This window comes from Salvelinus sp. IW2-2015, unplaced genomic scaffold (genome assembly GCF_002910315.2).
Source record: "Salvelinus sp. IW2-2015 unplaced genomic scaffold, ASM291031v2 Un_scaffold3497, whole genome shotgun sequence".
In the NCBI taxonomy this organism is placed as follows: Eukaryota; Metazoa; Chordata; class Actinopteri; order Salmoniformes; family Salmonidae; genus Salvelinus; species Salvelinus sp. IW2-2015.
In genome coordinates this window covers 22,752-42,200 of record NW_019944777.1, presented here as the reverse complement: position 1 = coordinate 42,200, position 19,449 = coordinate 22,752, and the positions used below count along the sequence as shown (strand labels likewise).

Here is a 19,449-nt window from a genome sequence, read left to right as displayed (position 1 = left end):
AGAGACAGAGAGCACGAGAGAAGACAGGGAGCAGAGAGAACCAGAGAGACAGAGAGACAGAGAGCAGAGGCATAGAGAGCAGGCACAGAGGCGACAGAGCGCAGAGAGAGAGAGGCAGAGAGAGACAGCGAGCAGAGAGACAGCGAACGAGAGAGACAGCGAGCAGAGAGACAGCGTGCAGAGAGAGGAGACGAGCAGAGAGAGGAGCGGCAGAGAGAGAGACAAGCGAACGCAGACTGAGAGGGCAGAGAGAGAGAGAGCAGAGAGACGAGAGCAAGAGACATGCGAGAGAACGAGAGACGAGAGGAGCAGAGAGGAGCAGACAGGCGCGGAGACAAGCGCAGAACACGCGAGCAGAGAGAGCAGAGAGGCAGCAGGCAGAGGAGAGAGAGAAGCCAGAAGAAAGAGCAAGAGAGCAGAGAGCAGAGAGAGACAAGCGAGCGAGAAGCCAGCGAGCGAGAGAGACAGCGAGCAAGAGAGAGAGAGCAGAGGCGGAAGACGAGAGAGACAGCGGCAGAGGAGCACAGAACACGACAGAGAGAGACAGCGAGCGGAAGAACGAGCAAGAGGAGGAAGAGAGTAGACCAATACACACACACACACACACACACAAGCACTGTAATATCGAACCTATCTGATTCTTCCATTGAGCAAGAGCAGAGAAGCAGAGAAGCGGGACTCATTGTAAGCAGGTGAATCAAGCATTAGTCATTCATTATGTACAAAGCTATGTTATCACAGAGTGGGCGGCTATACACATTCAGATAGATACAATCTAATTAGCCCTATTAGACTTAGCAGGGGCCTTTGTCTGGCTCCGATCATGTCCTTGGTAGTCTTGTGTTCTTGGAGTGGGAGGTCTCCTAAAGAATACATTGTGTGTAGAGATATACAAATCCTAGGTCCTTATAAAGGCAAGCTGCCAGGAGAACAGGAGGATGCTACCTGTTACAGACACAGGAGGAAGAGAGATGGAGGGGGGTGAGAGAGGAGTAGGGAGGGGAACGACCTGCTCTGCGGCTGTTCTGGTTGTCCAGGCAACTGGCACTTTGGCAGGAGCGAATTGGGGGTGGGGGTTACAGACACAGACAGTACCCATCCTGTCGGCTCTCCTCTATTTGCTCCCTCTATCTTCTGCCTCCGCTCTCTCTCTCTCTCTCTCTCTCTCTCTCCTCTCTCTCTCTCTCTTCTTCTCTCTCTCTCTTCTCTCTCTCTCTCTCTCTTCTCCTCTCTCTCTCTTCTCTCTCTCTCTCTCTCTCTCTCTCTCTATCCTTCCATCCCCTCCTCCCCTTTCTTCTATCTCTCTTCATGGTTAATTACAGTAACGCTAATGGAGGAATTGTACTCCTTTGTTGTGTGTAATTATGGTACAGTCTTTCATGTGCTGAGTAGATGAGCCTGCAGCTCTTCTAGTAATTCAATTATTCACAAGGAGATCTCTTGTACTAGACTAATATCTAAACTTATACCATATACCCAATAACTATATCTAAACTCTACCCATATCCAATCCTATCTAAAACTCTATACCCATATACCCAATACTCATATCTAAACTCATACCATATACCAATAACTCATATCTAAACTCATACCCATATACCCAATTACTCATATCTAAAACTCATACCCATATACCAATTACTCTATCAAACGCATACCCATATACCCATTCTAATTCTAACTCATACATATTAACCATTACTCATATCTAAAACTCATACCCTATACCCAATAACTAATATCTAAAACTAACTCATATCCATGCTCATGTCTAAAACTCATACCAGACTCGTATCTAAAACTCATACTCCCACTCATCTCCACATGTTAAAGCTCATACTTCTAACAGTTACAGAATTATTTAAATAAGGGTGTTATATAACTCATACCCATATCTAAAACCCATATCTAAACTCATATCTAAACTCAACTTGTATCTAAAGGGGGGTAGGCCTACTATATACTCCTATTCAAATTCATACCTTAAGGAGGTGGGACATTGGAGGGATCGAACCACACTTTGAGCTCATACAGTTGAAGTCGGACGTTTAATACATTTAGGTGGAGTCATTCATATAAAACTCGTTTTTCAACCACCCCAACAATTTCTTGGTTACAAAACTATAGTTTTGGCAATCGGTTAGGACATCTACTTGTGCATGAACACGTAATTTTTCCAAAATTGTTTACAGACAGATTTTCACTTATATTCACTGTATCACAATTCCAGTGGGGTCGAGGTTTACATATACTAAGTTGACTGTGCCTTTAAACAGCTTGGAAAATTCCAGAAAATGTGTCATGGTTTTAGAAGCTTCTGTTAGGCTAATTGACATCATTTGAGTCAATTGGAGGTGTTACTGTGGATGTATTTCAAGGCCTACCTTCAACTCAGTGCCTCTTTGCTTGACATCATGGGAAAATCAAACAAATCAGCCAAGACCTCAGAAAAAGAAGTGAGACCTCCACAAATCTGGTTCATCCTTGGGAGCAATTTCCAACGCCTGAAGAACCACGTTCATCTGTACAAACAATAGTAGCAAGTATAAACACCATGGGACCACGCAGCCATCATACCACTCAGGAAGGAGACGCTTTCTGTCTCCTAGAGATGAACGTACTTTTAGTGCGAAAAGTGCAAATCAATCCCAGAACAAAGCAACATTATGAAGATGCTGGAGGAAACAGGTACAAAAGTATCTATATCCACAGTAAACGAGTCCTATATCGACATAACCTGAAAGGCCGCTCGCAAGGAAGAAGCACTGCTCCAAAACCGTCATAAAAAGCCAGACTACGGTTGCAACTGCACATGGGGACAAGATCGTACTTTTGGAGAATGGTCTGATGAAACAAAATAGAACTGTTTGGCCTAATGACCATCGTTATTTTGAGGAAAAGGGGGAGGCTTGCAAGCCGAAGAACACCATCCCAACCGTGAAGCACGCGCGGTGCAGCATCATGTTATGGGGTGTTTTGCTGCAGGAGGGACTGTGCACTTCACAAAATAGATGGCATCATGAGGGAGGAAAATTATGTGGATATATTGAAGCAACATCTCAAGACATCAGTCCAGGAAGTTAAAGCTTGTCGCAAATGGTCTTCCAAATGGACAATGACCCCAAGCATACTTCCAAAGTTGTGGCAAATTGCTTAAGGCAACAAAGTCAGTATTGGAGTGGCCATCACAAAGCCCAGACCTCAATCCTTCAGAACATTTGTGGGCAGAACTGAAAAAGCGGGTGTGAGCAAGTAGGCCTACAAACCTGACTCTTACACCAGCTCTGTCAGGAGAATGGCCAAAATTCACCCAATTTATTGTGGAAGCTGTGGAGTACCTGAAACGTTTGACACCAGTTAACAATTTAAATGGCAATGCTACCTAATTGACTGTACGTAAACTTCTGACCCATGGGAATGTAATGAAGAACAAAGCTAAAATAAATCATTCTCCTACTATTTATTTGACATTTCACATTCTAAAAAAAGTGGTGATCCTAACTGACCTAAGACAGAGAATTTTTACTAGGATTAAATGTCAGGAATTGTGAACTGTGTTTAAATGTATTCGGCTAAGGTGTATGTAAACTTCCGACTTCAACTGTATACTGCTCTTACAAACTCATTTTCAAACTCATATCCAAACTCATATCCAAAGCAGCCAACACTGACCTCAGGATCGTGCGGTAATGACATCACTCATCTAACAGGAATCTCTCTGTGTGTTGAAGATCTCCAGGTCCGGCTGTGGGTGTTGGTTGTTGCCATGGTTTCAGGGGTTGCCGTGTTGTAAATCGGTGGGCTGACTCACTGAGCGGAGGGCAGACAGAACAGTGGTGGGATTTACTGAAACCCCTGAGACTACTGAAACCCTATTTACTGACAGGGGCTTCTGGAGGCCATGCAAGGGGAGGTGTGTGTGTGTGTGTGTGTGTGTGGTGTGTGTGTGTGTGTGTGTGTGGTGTGGGTGTGTTGTGTGTGTGTGTGGGTGTGTGTGTGTGTGTGGTGTGTGTGTGTGTGTGTGTGTGTGTGTGTGTTGTGTGTGTGTGTGTGTGTGTGGTGTGTGTCTGTGCGCGTGTGCAGTTAGTTAGTTCGCCATTTGTGAGTGCAGCCCAGTTTCTAGAGGCCAAAACCTTCACCCAAATCCCTAACTAAGCACATTCTAACAGCTCTGGGGTGAGAAAGAGATGGAAAAACACTCCCAGTGCTATGATATAGCTCTATCCATGTTTGCCTACAGATGGTTTAGAGGCTCTCTGTTTGTTTGTGACTGTGCAACTCTGTCATTAGGCTCGCTCTAAAGAACATTCCGGCACTTCCAAAAGAAACACTCCGGTACTTTGTGTTCCCACTCGGGCGTCCCTGCGTCTAACGATGGGAATACAGCGAGGGGGAATAGGCTGGATGAGAGGGTGAAAAGGAAAGGGGAGGGGGGATTGTGGTGGTGTCAAATAATGAATGAGACATGTTTTTAAAGAGGGGAAAGAAAGAGGGAATAGGGGAAGATGAGGATGATGTAGCAGAAAAGAAACTAGGCCTAGAGACCATTCACCAGAGAGATGGTTTGTGTTTGGCATTTTCTGTGTCATTTTGGACTTTTAAATAAACTGGGTTCTTCCTTTTCAGAAGTTTTCCGCTTTGAAATTTCCTAAAAGTATTTACCACGGGGTAATGCATTATAGGCCAACACTACAGCAAACATAAAATAAGTAATTAACATAACATTTAATATCTACAGTGTCTTCCATCATGTATAATGTGCAGGCCAGGGGTGGGTGCTCGATGGCTCTCTAGTGCCATCAAGTGGTTGTATACTGTACTGTATCTGAGTTTACCCATTCTAATGTATGCATGGTAAAGATGRCCATGACAAGACAATGACCTACTAGGAAATGGTTGAATGTTCTYTAAAATGACACACTCAATGTTAAGTAAGTGTGTTGGTTTTCTGATTGAAGATGGGTCCTATATGCTCACAGTGTTGCTGCCCCCGAAGACAGTCCCTTATTTTCTATTAATTGAATAACTATTGTCCAGCTCCTGTCATCACTTTGGATGTGCATAAAACCCCCACCCTGAAGTCCTAACTTCTCTCTCTCCTTCTCTCTCTATTTCTCTCTCTCTCNCAGATATGGAGACATGGTTCCTAAGACCATTGTAGGGAAGATCGTTGGTTCTGTCTGTTCTCTGAGCGGTGTGTTGGTCATCGCCCTGCCCGTGCCCGTCATCGTGTCCAACTTCAGCCGCATTTACCACCAGAGCCAGCGGGCAGACAAGAGACGCGCCCAAAAGGTACCCAACAATGTCCCACCCTCACGCCTGCCGTGACACCATAGGTCTTGGGCCATAAAGGTCATGAACCCTGACCTGGAAGGGTCCAACAGAGCTGTATGTGGTTGCGGCAATGTCCTAGAGAGAAAAAAATCACTCGCTGTAACCGATGTCTGTGTGTGTCCGAGAATGGAATGGAACTCGCAAACATGCTGCTATGCACAGATACATACTGTACACACACTCCAGCAGAGATGGAAACAGCAGAGAGTGAGTTGTTGGGCGGTAGACACAGAGTGTATTGGAGAGCACATGGAAGATTACCAGGCTTTTGTGTTTGTGTGTGTGTGTACAAACGCAGTGTGTATGTGGGATAGTGTGTGATTATGTGTGTGTGTGTGTCTGTGTGTGTCCTTCCTGTGATATATTAACCGGAATGGCCATACGGGACCACCCCGACTTCCATATCAATAATTAGAGAAACACAGAGACGTCTCTATGTGCAAAGGAGTGGGCTACACAATGGACACATAGATATTACATGATACTTCACGGTTACTCCCTCACTCTTAAAGACGTCCTCCAGTGATTGTATTACTTTTCCTTTTGAAAAGCGATATCCCAAGTATGAACACAGTAAAAGTACACACACTAAAGGGTAAAAAAATATGTTTTACGCAAAATAGTGTTTTTTAGACACAACTGCAAACTTCAAGGAGTTGGTCTGATGGTGCCTTTGTGATGTCATCGACCTCCCCTCTTGCTTGAGGAACAATAGAGGAGCAATAGGACCAAAAGATGAAAGCCCCCCCACACACACACACACTTGTGTCGTGACTTACCTCGACCACTTATTGAGATGTGCCTTTTGTTAAGTAAATCAGGTGTTAAATGACTTGAAAAGTAGACTGGAGTCGGACTTTAAATTAGAACGCTAAATCCACACAGGAGACTTCGAGAAAGAGACACAGACAGACAGACAGACAGACAGACAGACAGACAGACAGACAGACAGACAGACAGCAGAACAGAAGACAGACAGACAGAGCAGACAGACGAGGAAAGGGGAAAGATGGGGAGCGAGAGAGCGAGAAGGTGGAGAGAGGAAGGAGAGAATGAGGACGGGGGGGGAAGAGAAGGAAGATAACTCGTGCCCCTGTTGAGCATCCAGTAAGTAGCTCCCTCCCAAGAACAACAATCTGTTTTTCCATTTCGGAGGGATGATGACTGAGCTCTGGGGTTTGACTGGAAACATGGATGTTAAACAGAGATACAGGATTGCTTGTGTGTGTGTGCTACTGAACCTCGCTGTGTGTTCCTCTATTTTATTCTATTGAACCTTTATTTAACTATGCAAGTCAGATAAAAACCAATTCTTATTTACAATGACTGTCTACCAAAAGGCAAAAGGCCTCCTGCGGGGACGGAGGCTGGGMWAMAAAAAWWWWTKTTTAAATGAAATTAAAATATAGGACAAAACACACATCACAACGAGACAACACAACACTACATAAAGAGAGAGACCTAAGAAAACAACATAGCATGACAACAACACAGCATGTTAGCAACAACATGACAACAACATGGTAGCAACACAACATGGCAGCAGCACAACATGGTAGCAGCACAAAACATGGTACAAACATTATTGGGCACAGACAACAGCACAAAGGGCAAGAAGGTAGAGACAACAATACATCATACAAAGCAGCCACAACTGTCAGTAAGAGTGTCCATGATTGAGTCTTTGAATGAAGAGATTGAGATAAAACTGTCCAGTTTGAGTGTTTGTTGCAGTGTTTGTTGCAGCTCGTTCCAGTCGCTAGCTGCAGCTAACTGAAAAGACGAGCGACCCAGGGATGTGTGTGCTCTGGGGACCTTTAACAGAATGTGACTGGCAGAACGGGTGTCGTATGTGGAGGATGAGGGCTGCAGTAAATATCTCAGATAAGGGGGCAATGCTGGTGCATGCATGTGCCTGTCTGTGCATAGTGGATACCAAGTTATTTTATTCACCAACATTCACCATAAAAGAGAGTGGCCTTGGATGAATACAGCTGCAATACAAGGTTTTCATCTAGCCACTGTCAGATAGTGGGATTTACAGGCTCGGAATTTACATGTATTACTGGAGAACATATTTATAGTCTTTCAAGCGCAGTGGGTCTCTCTGCTGTTTCTAGAGGCGTGCAGAAGGATGGTATGGCTTTCTGTTTTTTATGCTCACTCACTCACTCACACTCATTCACACACACACATACACACACATTCACTCACACACACTCTCACACTCACACTCACTCACGCACACATTCAGTGGCAGGCTAAATGCACGTGTGGTTTTGTTCACAAACAGAAAACCAAGCTTGGTAGAATTGCCGCGAGGAAGAGTGGAGGGACTAGCGCTTATTTGCAGTATAAAAGCAACGGGCTGCTGAGTGACCTCATTGGCGAGGTAACCGTGGATCCGAGTGGTGTTCTTTTGAATATATCTTTTTTCATTTTTTWAATATATTTTTKGGGGGAGGGTCCGTGAGATGCCGGTTAGTGCATGCCGAAAACCCGATTGGGGGATGGGGACAAGGGGACGCACCCTTCCCCTCTCTCTCATTCAGAGCTGTTACGTCTTCCATGGTGTCCCACCTCTCTAACGTCACTATTCACCCTCGACCACCACCCCTCTCTCTCTCTCTCTCTCTCTCTTATTCTCTATCTCACCCCCACCAAGACTGCACTGGGGCTCTGGTGCCAACTAATGGAACTGGGGGTGAATGGCTCACACTACCACTCCTCACCGGTGTCAGTGCATCCAATCCATGAGGCTTGGCCACAAGGTGGGGGTGGGGGGAAGAGAACTGCCTCCCGTCACCTTCGAATGGTGAAACGGGTCTCTCTGCAACCACCCTCATCTCTACTTCCCTGCTCTTGTTCTTCTTGTTCTTCTTCTCCTTTATCTGCTATTTCATTTCCATGTGTTTATTTTTTTTCTCACTTGCATTTTGGATTTCCCACGTTTTTAGCAAGGCTATGGGTATGACATCATCAGAACRCGTCATGGATCGCCATCACATGGAGGAATGAGATGCATGTCATCAGCCAGCAACCGATGCCACATGCKGGGGCGGAGTCAAAGTGACGCAGTGAAGCTTATTGGAGGACGGTGTCCCACACATAACTTCCAAGTTCTGAGTTCCAAATTCCACATGTCCGAAGAACAGGATTTTATAGACATTCTCCTTGGTTCATTCCTCTGCGTCTCATTGAATCCGGCCCGGTATGGAAAGGCTACGGTGRCTCTCGTGGGTCAAATGAGGCTTGAGTCAACACTGACCAACAGAAAAACAGAAAGACAGACACAAACATCAGGACAARTAGGCCTACCAGTATACACATCAWCAACAGAYGTCTTGAAATGTTTTTGTTGTTGTTGAAAGGCTGAGTTTGAACCAWTGAGTGAYTCATCAAAAACCATGGGAGGAYATTGAGCTTGGAGGGGGAGATCAATGGAGATGGACAGACCCTAATGTTCTCMTAATGTTCCTGTGCCACAGCAGAAGGTTGCARTARCGTTGTGAGAGCATTAGCTCCGTCCCTCTCTGTCTCCTGCTYTGGTTGGTTGGTCCCYTGTCTACCCCGTGGAGGGACATGTTTTGTAGTCTGTTTAAATAAAGTGTTAATATGTGTCCATCTTTGTTTTTGTGCCCAAAAGGCATCAAAGGCAGCAGGCCAGGCGCTGGTGTGCAAGGCCAAYCCCATGTTCGATACGCACCACAATCACCTATTGCACTGCCTGGAGAAGACCACGGTAAGAACAATGCTTTACAAATTACTGTGGTGGAGAATAGGAGACATATCCACTGCTGTTATCTATGTATGTTCATGACGAAGCAGAAGCCATGAATTAAGAGTACGGGCATTTTGCTACGCCCGCAATCTACTAACCACGTGTATGTGACCAATAAAATGTGATTTGAAGAGTATAGTACGGTATCCATATTAGGAAGTCGTCAGATGTCAGGCAAAACTCCTAATATGGATGCYGTAGTCTGCACTTTTGTTTTGTCTCGATCCTTGTCCACAAAAGTAACATGTGTGGTCTCTATCTCTCTCTCTCATTCCATCCTCCCCCTCTCTCTCAGAATCATGAGTTTGTGGATGAGCAAACGTTTGAGACCAGCCTACTGGAGGTTTCCATGGCGAAGCACCCGCCTCACTCCCCCTCCCTMTCCTCTGGCTCCTCCTCCCAAGGCCTGTCGTGCTGCTCGCGACGCAACAAGAGGAAGAGCTTCAACGTGCCCAACTCCAACATGACTGGAGGGCATAGGAACAGCATCCAGGAGCTYAGCACCATCCACATCAGAGAGAGACCCATCACTAACAGGTACAGACATACATGCAGTGTACACACACGTGAACAGTATCTTCTCTATTTTCACAAATGATTTCCCACTTGTTTTACAAGAAGCTAAAGTAGGCTGATGATTGCACACCTACACATCCGCACCTACAACCTGTGAGCTCACTGAGACTCTTAGCAGGGCTTTACAGCAGTATCAGAATGGGTAATTCACAATAATTGGCCTTAAATCCATCTAAAACTCTGGTTTCATATTATTTATTTGATGTATTTGTATGTTTTGTACTTGGTGATGTATGTGTATGTATGTATGTTTTATGTGGCCCCATTAAGAGTAGCTGCTACATGTGTAGTATCTAATGGGATTCTAATAAACTAAATACATATGCAAACACACACACTGTATACACCACATACACACATTAACGAATAGAATGAAGGACCGACTGACAACAGGTACACACGCACACCACACACACACACACACACACACACACACACCACACACACAACACACACACACACACACAACACACACAAACACACACACATATACTTAATAACTATTCATAGACCACATAATATACACACAAATATGCATTCATAGTGGTTGTTATGGCAGCATCGCACACACACAGACACAAACACACAGTGTGCCAGTCTCTTCCAATGGTGAGTCAGTGTGTTGGTATGCTGGCTATGTCCAGCTGTGGCATGGTTTCGGTGTATGTGTGGTCCGTCTGGTCTGGGAACCCTGGCCATGGAATGTACAGTTGTCTTGTCTCTCTGTGTTACTAAACACTGGACCACTTTCTCTCTGGCTGGACATCCTGTCTGTCTCTGTCTATTTCACCTTTCTTGTTCTTCTCCCCCCCTCTCCAGTCGCTCCAGTCTGAACGCTAAGTTCGAGGAGACGGTGCCTCTGAACTGCAAGCAGCCCTACATCACGGCGGCCGTCATCACGCTGCCCACGCCGCCCGTCACCACGCCCGAGAACGACGGCTCCGCCTCCTCCCCTGACTACTCACAGGCCAACATCGTCAGAGTGTCCGCACTCTAGGCCCCTCGCCCCCCACCCCATCTCCATGGCAACCCTAACACGGAGAGAGAGATAGAGAGAGCTAGAGAAGAGAGACCCTTCCCTGCTCCAATCAGAGAACGGAGGGGAGGGGGTAAGGGGAGGTGTGGTGGTTAGGGGGGACAGTTTAGGCTGCAGGATCCTTTTTGTTTTCCTACACGTAGCTACTACACGTCTGCTCTTGTGGTGAAATAAAGTTGCAGTGTAAAGCTGCAGCAGAAAGCTCCGCCTTGGATTTTTTGGTGGGTGAGAGACTGCGTTGCCGTGGCGACTGAGATTAGCGCCTTACAAATTAGCGGAGAGCGTTTAGCCACCTGGCTAACTAACTAACWGCAGCTACTCCCTCCAAACACTCTTCAAGGGAAAACTTACYATTACTATTTTTTCTATATTGTGTGTCTAAATGTGATGTCTTAAAACCGAAATGGGGGAGGTGGAATTWGTATTGGTTTTTATTGTTTGTTAAGGCCGTGAGTTTGACTAGAGCAGATGTATATTTGCCATGTTCTGAAATGTGTGGAGTAGGAAAGAAAAGAAAAAGTAATTTAAAATATTTTGACAAAAAGGAGAGCAAGGTGGTGTATGCACTGTGTGTGCTATGTGTGTACATCTTTTCCTAACTTATCAGGAGTCACCAAAAAAGTCACCAAAATGTCCTGACAAGGTAAGAAAACTAGAAAATGTTTGAAAAGTCAGGACTGAATTTGTTAAAATTCAATTTTAGGCTTAAGGGTTAGGTTTATGGTTTGGGGTTTATGTTAGGGTTACGTTTAAGGTTAGGGTTAGGAGTTAAGGTTTAGGGTTACAGGTTGTGGTTAAGGTTAGGGTTAGGAGTTAAGGTTTAGGGTTACAGGTTGTGGTTAAGGTTAGGGTTAAGGTTAGGTTAAGGGCAGAGTACGCGAGTGAAGTGGAACGGAGCTGGAGCATCATCCTTCTTGCCCGCTCCAATTTTGCTCCAGTAGCGCTCATTTCACGAGCCCAGGGCATGCCCGGGTAAGCATGCATGTTTACTTGTGTGCTGCTATAGCCCCTTTCTTTAGCTACTGGCAGCTGCAAAATCAAGGTGACTTACAAAGATGACGGCCTAGAGCAAGAGAGAGAGTGCAGTGATGTAGTGTGCAGTGATGTGTCCACAACTAAAGAATCATTGTGGAATCTGAAAAGACACATATCCCGAAAGTATGATGGTGTACTTATTACGTGCACATGCTAAAAGAAAGGAAAGAGTGTGTAGCTCATTAAGTGTGTCATTGTAGCAAAGTGTTTATCAACAAGAAATCAGATCTCTTAAAAGTTTCCTTCATTTTTGCTATATTACCTATACAATAGGCCATACTTGATTTTGTCCCAATAGGCCTGGCATATTCCAACTTTCAAGGAGCTTTCCGTTTTGGTTGGGTTATTTTGCCTAAAAACCTTTAGGCAGTGGTGGAAAAGTACAGTTTTGTCATACTTGAGTAAAAGTAAAGATACCTTAATAGAAAATGACTCAAGTAGAAGTGAAAGTCACCCAGTAAAATAGTACTTGAGTAAAAGTTTTAAAGTATTTGGTTTTAAATATACTTAAGTATGAAAAGTAAAAGTATAAATAATTTCAAATTGATTATATTATTATATGATTATATTATTATTTTTTAATTTACGGATAGCCAGGGGCTATCCCCAACACTCAGACATAATTTACAAATGAAGCATGTGTGTTTAGTGAGTCCGCCAGATCAGAGGCAGTAGCAATGACCGGGAATGTTTTCTTGATAAACGCATAAATTGGACAATTTTCCTGTCCTGCTCAGCATTCAAAATATAGTGAGCACTTTTGGGTGTCAGGGAAAATGTATGGATTAAAAAGTACCTGATTGTCTTTACCTGATTGTCTAAAAGTAAAAGTAGTCAAAAATAGAAATTGTAAAGTACAGATACCCMAAAAAACKTATTAAGTACTTTACACCACTGCCTTTAGGCCTACCTATGAAAAAATAAAAATGAAAAACTGCCCAGCCTAGCAAGGGTGGCTAAAAGGATGTTTACCATCCACAGTGGCTCTGAAGCGCGGATAGGATATTCTCCGCTGCTGGCCTGCTATCCAGGCACCTGACCCTGAAGGCTAAACTGGCATTTTTCGTTTAATTTGTCACAGCCGATATGCGATATGCACATAAGTCACAGCCGATATGCGCAATTTATAGACTATAATGGTTTAATASAACAAAATGTTGAGCGCTTAATGTCCATGTCTCCCTACCAGCCTAGTGTGTCGCATTCKCAAATGCTTCACAATGCATTTCTTTGTAGGCTATAGCCTTGAAATAATTGAAATAATATAGCCTAAGTACTTCATTTCCGTTCCTTATTAGGCTCCCTGTTTGGCTCCTGACCTATTTCGAGTGTTTATCAGTGGTGTAGTACTCGAGTCTCAAGTCCGGTCTCGAGACCACGTATTGAGTGTCTTGGTCTTGTCTCGGTGTCGGATACATTTGTACTCTGTCTTGACTCGGTCTAGGACAGTGAGGACGCAAATTTCTCCCGAGACCAGCTGAGACCAGAGAAGTAAAAAAAAAACGAGTAATATCAGCTTCAATTCAATCAGCGCATAAAACTGCTTCGCCAGGCCAAATATACACTCCTTTCTTGAAACATTAGTACAGTATGTTAACATACGTTATATCTATTACAGACATGTTTGCGCAGTGGCGAACCTATAGGCCTTCGGTGTGTGACAGGTTCGTGATTCTGAAAGGACAGCAACCGTAATACCAGGCTATACGCAGGCATAAACCGTATACCCACGTTTTKTCAGTGGGCATTGCGTATACTGACTGCTTAATCCCTACTGGTGCATAAAAAAGTAGCGTAGTGGAGGTACAAGATGTATCAATTATGTGGTACAATAGAGAAATCATGCACAAAGTAGCCTACACAATCACAAGTGTTGGTTACTAGGCCATTTTTGATGCGCAATTGTCATCATGTGCTGCTTGCATCAGGATCATAGACATGGATGGGCCTGGGTGGACAGAACCACTCACTGGGTGGACAGAACCACCCACTGGGGAGCCAGGCCCACAGGCTCACCCAATCAGATTGATGTAGTTTAAGCATTGTTGTGGACACGAGATCATTACATTTTAGTATTTTTTCAAATTTTGMGAGTGAAAATCAGAAAAATCTATTGGAAAACACAGGTTGCCATTCCTTCACTGGGCGGGCCGTTTGGGAACTTTTTAGCAAAATGTGAGTGTACACACTTCTCCAGGTACCACTACACCACTGCTTAGGGCTGACGGAAAGACAGCAGTCACACACAGCATGGTGATAAAGGATAAGCAGTCCATAAACTCGGACATAATAAGCCAGTAGGTCCCAATCATAAGAATACAAAACACAACCATTAAGCATTTCCCAATCAAAATGTACAACTATTTCCTCCCGTTGCAAAAATAGCACTTTTGACAGTGGAACTGACAGCGTTCTAACTACTTTGCAGATATAAAACAGACAATCATAATATCAGTCAAAAAATATAAAATTCCCAGTTTATGCTACAAAAAAAACTTTATAAGAGATTTAAAAAAAATAGTTTACACTTGACTCAACGTTCCATGATGTACACTAAGGCATTGTTGGCAGAATAGATGGATGCAGTTCAATGCATGATTAATATAATGAATATAATGAGTGACTGACTKTTTCCCCTCATATTGTTATTCGGTGGCTATACACAGCTAGACATGCAGGTGTCATTTGGTTAGCTAGCAAGAACTTGAACGAGTGTTATTCAGTTAGCATACAGTTGAAGTCGGAGGTTTACATACACCTTAGCCAAATACATTTAAACTCAGTTTTTCACAATTCCTGACATTTAATCCTAGAAAAAAATCAGTTAGGATCACCACTTTATTTTAAGAATGTGAAATGTCAGAATAATAGTAGAGAGAATGATTTCTTTCAACTTTAATTTCTTTCATCACATTCCCAGTGGGTCAGAAGTTTACATACACTCAATTAGGATTTGGTAGCATTGCCTTTAAATTGTTTAACTTGGGTCAAACATTTCGGGTAGCCTTCCACAAGCTTCCCACAATAGGTTGGGTGAATTTTGGTCTGACTTTGTTGTCCTTAAGCCATTTTGCCACAACTTTGGAAGTATGCTTGGAGTCATTTCCATTTGGAAGACCCATTTGCGAGCTAGCTTTAACTTCCTTGACTGATGTCTTGAGATGTTGCTTCAATATATCCACATCATTTTCCTTCCTCATGTTGCCATCTATTTTGTGAAGTGCACCAGTCCCTCCTGCAGCAAAGTACCCCCACAACATGATGCTGCCACCCCCGTACTTCACGGTTGGGATGGTGTTCTTCGGCTTGCAAGCCTCCCCCTTTGCCTCCAAACATAACGATGGTCATTATGGCCAAACAGTTCTATTTTTGTTTCATCAGACCAGAGGACATTTCTCCAAAAGTACGATCTTTGTCGCCATGTACAGTTGCAAACCGTAATCTGGCTTTTTTATGGCGGTTTTGGAGCAGTGGCTTCTTCCTTGCTGAGCGGCCTTTCAGGTTATGTCGATATAGGACTCGTTTTACTGTGGATATAGATACTTTTGTACCTGTTTCCTCCAGCATCTTCACAAGGTAATTTGCTGTTGTTCTGGGATTGATTTGCACTTTTCGCACCAAAGTACCTTTCATCTCTAGGAGACTGAGTCAATTTTCCTGAGCGGTATGATGGCTGCGTGGTCCCATGGTGTTTATACTTACGTTCTATTGTTTGTACAGATGAATGTGGTACCTTCAGGCATTTGGAAATTTCTCCCAAGGATGAACCAGACTTGTGGAGGTCTACAYTTTTTTCTGAGGTCTTKGCTGATTTSTTTTGATTTTCCCATGATGTCAAGCAAAGAGGCATCGAGTTTGAAGGTAGGTCTTGAAATACATCCACAAGTACACCTCCAATTGACTCAAATTATGTCAATTAGCCTATYAGAAGCTTCTAAAGCCATGACATCATTTTCTGGAATTTTCCAAGCTGTTTAAAGGCACAATCAACTTAGTGTATATAAACCTCTGACCCACTGGAATTGTGATACAGTGAATTATAAGTGAAATAATCTGTCTGTTAACAATTCTTGGAAAAATTACTTGTGTCATGCACACAGTAGATGTCCTAACCGACTTGCCAAAACTACAGTTTGTTAACAAGAAATTTGTGGAGTGGTTGAAAAACWAGTTTTAATGASTCCAACCTATGTGTATGTAAACTTCCGACTTCAACTGTATCTCTTGCGTTCGCAAATTCACTCTGGCTATCTCCTCCAATTTAAGAGCACTCTCGTCTGAGTGTGCGAGAGTGCAAAACAACTGATGAATTTACGAATGTGCAACACCCGCTGAATATGACCATTGTCAGTAAACGTAGACAAAAAAGTAATAGTTAGTGAAGATCGCTCTAGATAACATGTAAACAGCCCAACCAGCTCTGCTACGTTGAGTAAAATGGTCAGAGTGAGGTGTTCTCTCATTTGTGTCTAGAAGCAGCTAGCTAGCAAGTTAGCCAACTTTAACCAGTTAGCTTGGGTACTTGGTTGGGACAAGCATGCATTGGCAGGCAAGCTGCAGAAGGACGAGGAGACTACCATTTTGTGGTTTTTGGCGAAAGCGCTCTAATGATATAAAGTTGCGCTGTTGCAACTGCCTGTAAACACACAGTCCAGTTCAAAGTGAATGATGGCAGGCCCGTGTGGAAAATRGCTTGTTTAAAGGCCTACTGTAGCTCTGATTGGCTATAGCTCACCAGTGTGTAGACTCCGGGCCTCGACAAGACAGATGTTTTCATTCGGTTTTATTTACYGCAGTGTCTATTAATTGATAACACCTGCTGCAACTGCTGCAAACTAGCTGACAACAAATGCTAGCTAGCTAGACCGTGGGAAACTACTGCTCACTATTGCGTAGTGACCTGTTCGGCCGTCAAGAAGGCAAAAGTTTCCATACATTTTGTAAAAAAACGGTCCCAACTATTAAGTCAAAATGTGATTGGTTGAWTCTACTGTCACTCCAAATGTTTGCCCTAATACAGTTGAATGGTGGATGCATTTATCTAGCTTCTGATAGCCAAGGACTGACTTAGCTAGCTAGATTTATCTCCCCAGAGACCAGYAAAGAAAATCCTGGYTTGATCTTTTTTTCTCTTCAGTGTTAACCCTTTCCTTTTCAACAAAACTAAATAGATTAAATCAGAACATCATTGAAAATAATATCATTATTATTATATTATTATAATAATTATTTTATAAATCCTTAGTCCTTCTCTGAAGGCGTAGAAGGCCCATTGTTCCCCACTGTGTTTGGGTTAGTAATATTTGTAGAGTGGCTCTATTTTCCTCAACATGCATTTCTTCACTATTCAGAATGTCTAAAGAATCCACATGCTGTTCTGAAATATGAACACAGAAATACTGGACCTTTTGAACTCTTATTATAGTGGTGATTTGACAAAATTGCAATCATGGTCTCACATTTTTCTGGTCTCGGTCTTGACTCGGTCTCGGACCCATTGTCACCCTCCTGGTCTTGGTCTTGAATCGATCTCGCTTTAGGTGGTCTCGAACACAACACTGGTTCATATGCTGTTTAATGTGACATATAGTCTATTTGAAATGATGAGCACTTCTTACATTCACCGTTTTATTTTTATGATAATACTTTTCATTCAAATCATATGGTTTGGTTTCAATACTTCAAAACCAATTAGTAGGTCCAGGTAGTCACAAAAATAGATAGGTGTTGGTTAAATTGTGATTTAATGAATGGAGCGAATTTGGAGCAGCAGTTTTCTTTCTGGTGAGAAGAGGAGCGTTTTTTAGGGGAGTGGTTGGAAAGAACGTGGAGCTGTGTGCAAGCACAACTCCATGAGCAGTGAGCGGGATTTCCTACCGCTCAACTCCGCTCACGTACTCTGGTTAAGGGTTAGGGTTAGTTTAGGGGTTAGGGAAAATAGGATTTTGAATTGGAATACATTTTTACTCCCCAAAAAGTMTTGAAAAGTGTGTGCATGTGGGTGTGGGTGTACATGGTTTCCAACCTTATCAGGATCGCAATGTCCTAACAATTCACCAGAATGGCCTGATGAGGTAGGAAAACAAGGACATTTTTGAAAAGTCAGTACTTTTTTCATGTCCTGAATGGTTAGGTTTAGGGTTTGGGGTTAGGGTTATGTTTTGTGTGTGCCTGTGTATGTGTGTTTTTAGTTTTACTATTCTTGTGGGGACCAGAAGTCCTCACAAGGATAGTAAAACAAGGAACATTCGGACAAGTGGAAAAATTTTGCCGGTCCCCACAAGGAAAAAGGCTATTTTAAGGGTTAAGTTTAGGTTTAGGGTTAGGGTTAGGGTTACATTTAGGGTTAGGGTTCAGGTTAAGGTTTGGTTTAAGAGGGTTTCTGTTTGTGCTGGTATCAAACCTTGGGTTGAGCGGGCCTATTGCAACTTTCTGCTCTGTCTGTATATTGCAAGTCAGTGTTAAGGTTAGGGTTAAGGGTAAGGAGTTAGGGAAAATAGGATTTTGAATGGGAATCAATTGTTTAGGGAGGGCTACTGTGTGTGGGGGGAGGGCTTTGTGTGTGTGTGTGTGTGTGTGTGTGTGTGTGTGTGTGTGTGTGTGTGTGTGTGTGGTGTGTGTGTGTGTGTGTGTGTGTGTGTGTGTGTGTGTGTGTGTGTGTGTGTGTGTGTGTGTGTGTGTGTGTGTGTGTCGCATGACCGCATTGCTCTCACCTGTATGTGTATGTGTGACATTAGCATGAGCAATAAGGGTTGAGTCCTCAGTGTGTGCTGCTGTAATATTGGTGATCTAGATATACACTCGCCCTTTCTCTCAAGAGCTGACTTACTTGTGTACCTACTTATATGAAAGAGATGATTGTTCCTCTCCTGTCCGTCCTGTCCTCTCTAACCGAACGGCATTGTGAACTGAATACCTTTGATGCATTTTTGAAATACACCTTCTCTCTAACCAAGTTGACTACTTCATTTGTCGTGGTTTATCGTTCAAAGCAGCACCCACATGATGCCTGACCTTGAAATGGGTTTATTGTTTCTTTTATTGAGGGTTTATTGAGGTTTTTATAGATATATCGATGAGTTTATCCAAACTCCAATGTTGTGTTTTGTCTTGTTTTATGCATCGTGGACATGCTAAAGCAGATTGACTGAGGGGAATAGAAGAAGTCTTATATGAACACACAGATATTTGAGTCCATTCCATTTTGATACAAAGCTGATTTCCTTCTGAATATGAGGATAAAACTGTGATTAGACTTTTATTTTGAAGGTCTCTGTTCATTTGAAGTGCATGTGTTTGCTACAGACAGTATGAAGTTTGTTTTGTTCCTGATTTGTACCACACAAGCCTCCATACTTTATCACCAAATGGGGGTTTGGTATGGAAAATGAAAATTAAAGTGTAAAGAAAGCTCCTGTACCAGTCTACCAAACATGATTGACTGAAAGTGTTTATTGAGCGGACGCTCTATGATAATTCTATCTTGTCGTGACTGATAGGGCTCAGCTATCATCGTAGCTAGAACACTCTCAGCGCTTGGCGGGGATGGAATCCTGTAACCATTCCAAATCAGTACAACAAAATCAATGCAAATGCATTGAATGACACTTTCATATCCAGCGAGCTGATTTAACGATATTCTATTTCTCGGCTGTGAGATCTCGGGAGGTTCTATCGAGAACTT

General features: G+C 43.2%; 1 protein-coding gene across 1 annotated transcript; it reads left to right on the top strand.

The window, feature by feature from the left end:
- The first annotated feature begins 5,137 nt into the window (after positions 1 to 5,137).
- Positions 5,138 to 18,340, top strand: LOC112075980 (A-type voltage-gated potassium channel KCND2-like). The gene is made up of 4 exons (XM_024142881.2): positions 5,138 to 5,295; positions 8,984 to 9,079; positions 9,414 to 9,655; positions 10,514 to 18,340. The coding sequence occupies exons 1-4, from the start codon at positions 5,143 to 5,145 to the stop codon at positions 10,689 to 10,691; spliced, it is 669 nt and encodes a 222-aa protein (XP_023998649.2). The 5' UTR covers positions 5,138 to 5,142; the 3' UTR covers positions 10,692 to 18,340.
- Positions 18,341 to 19,449: the final 1,109 nt, after the last annotated feature.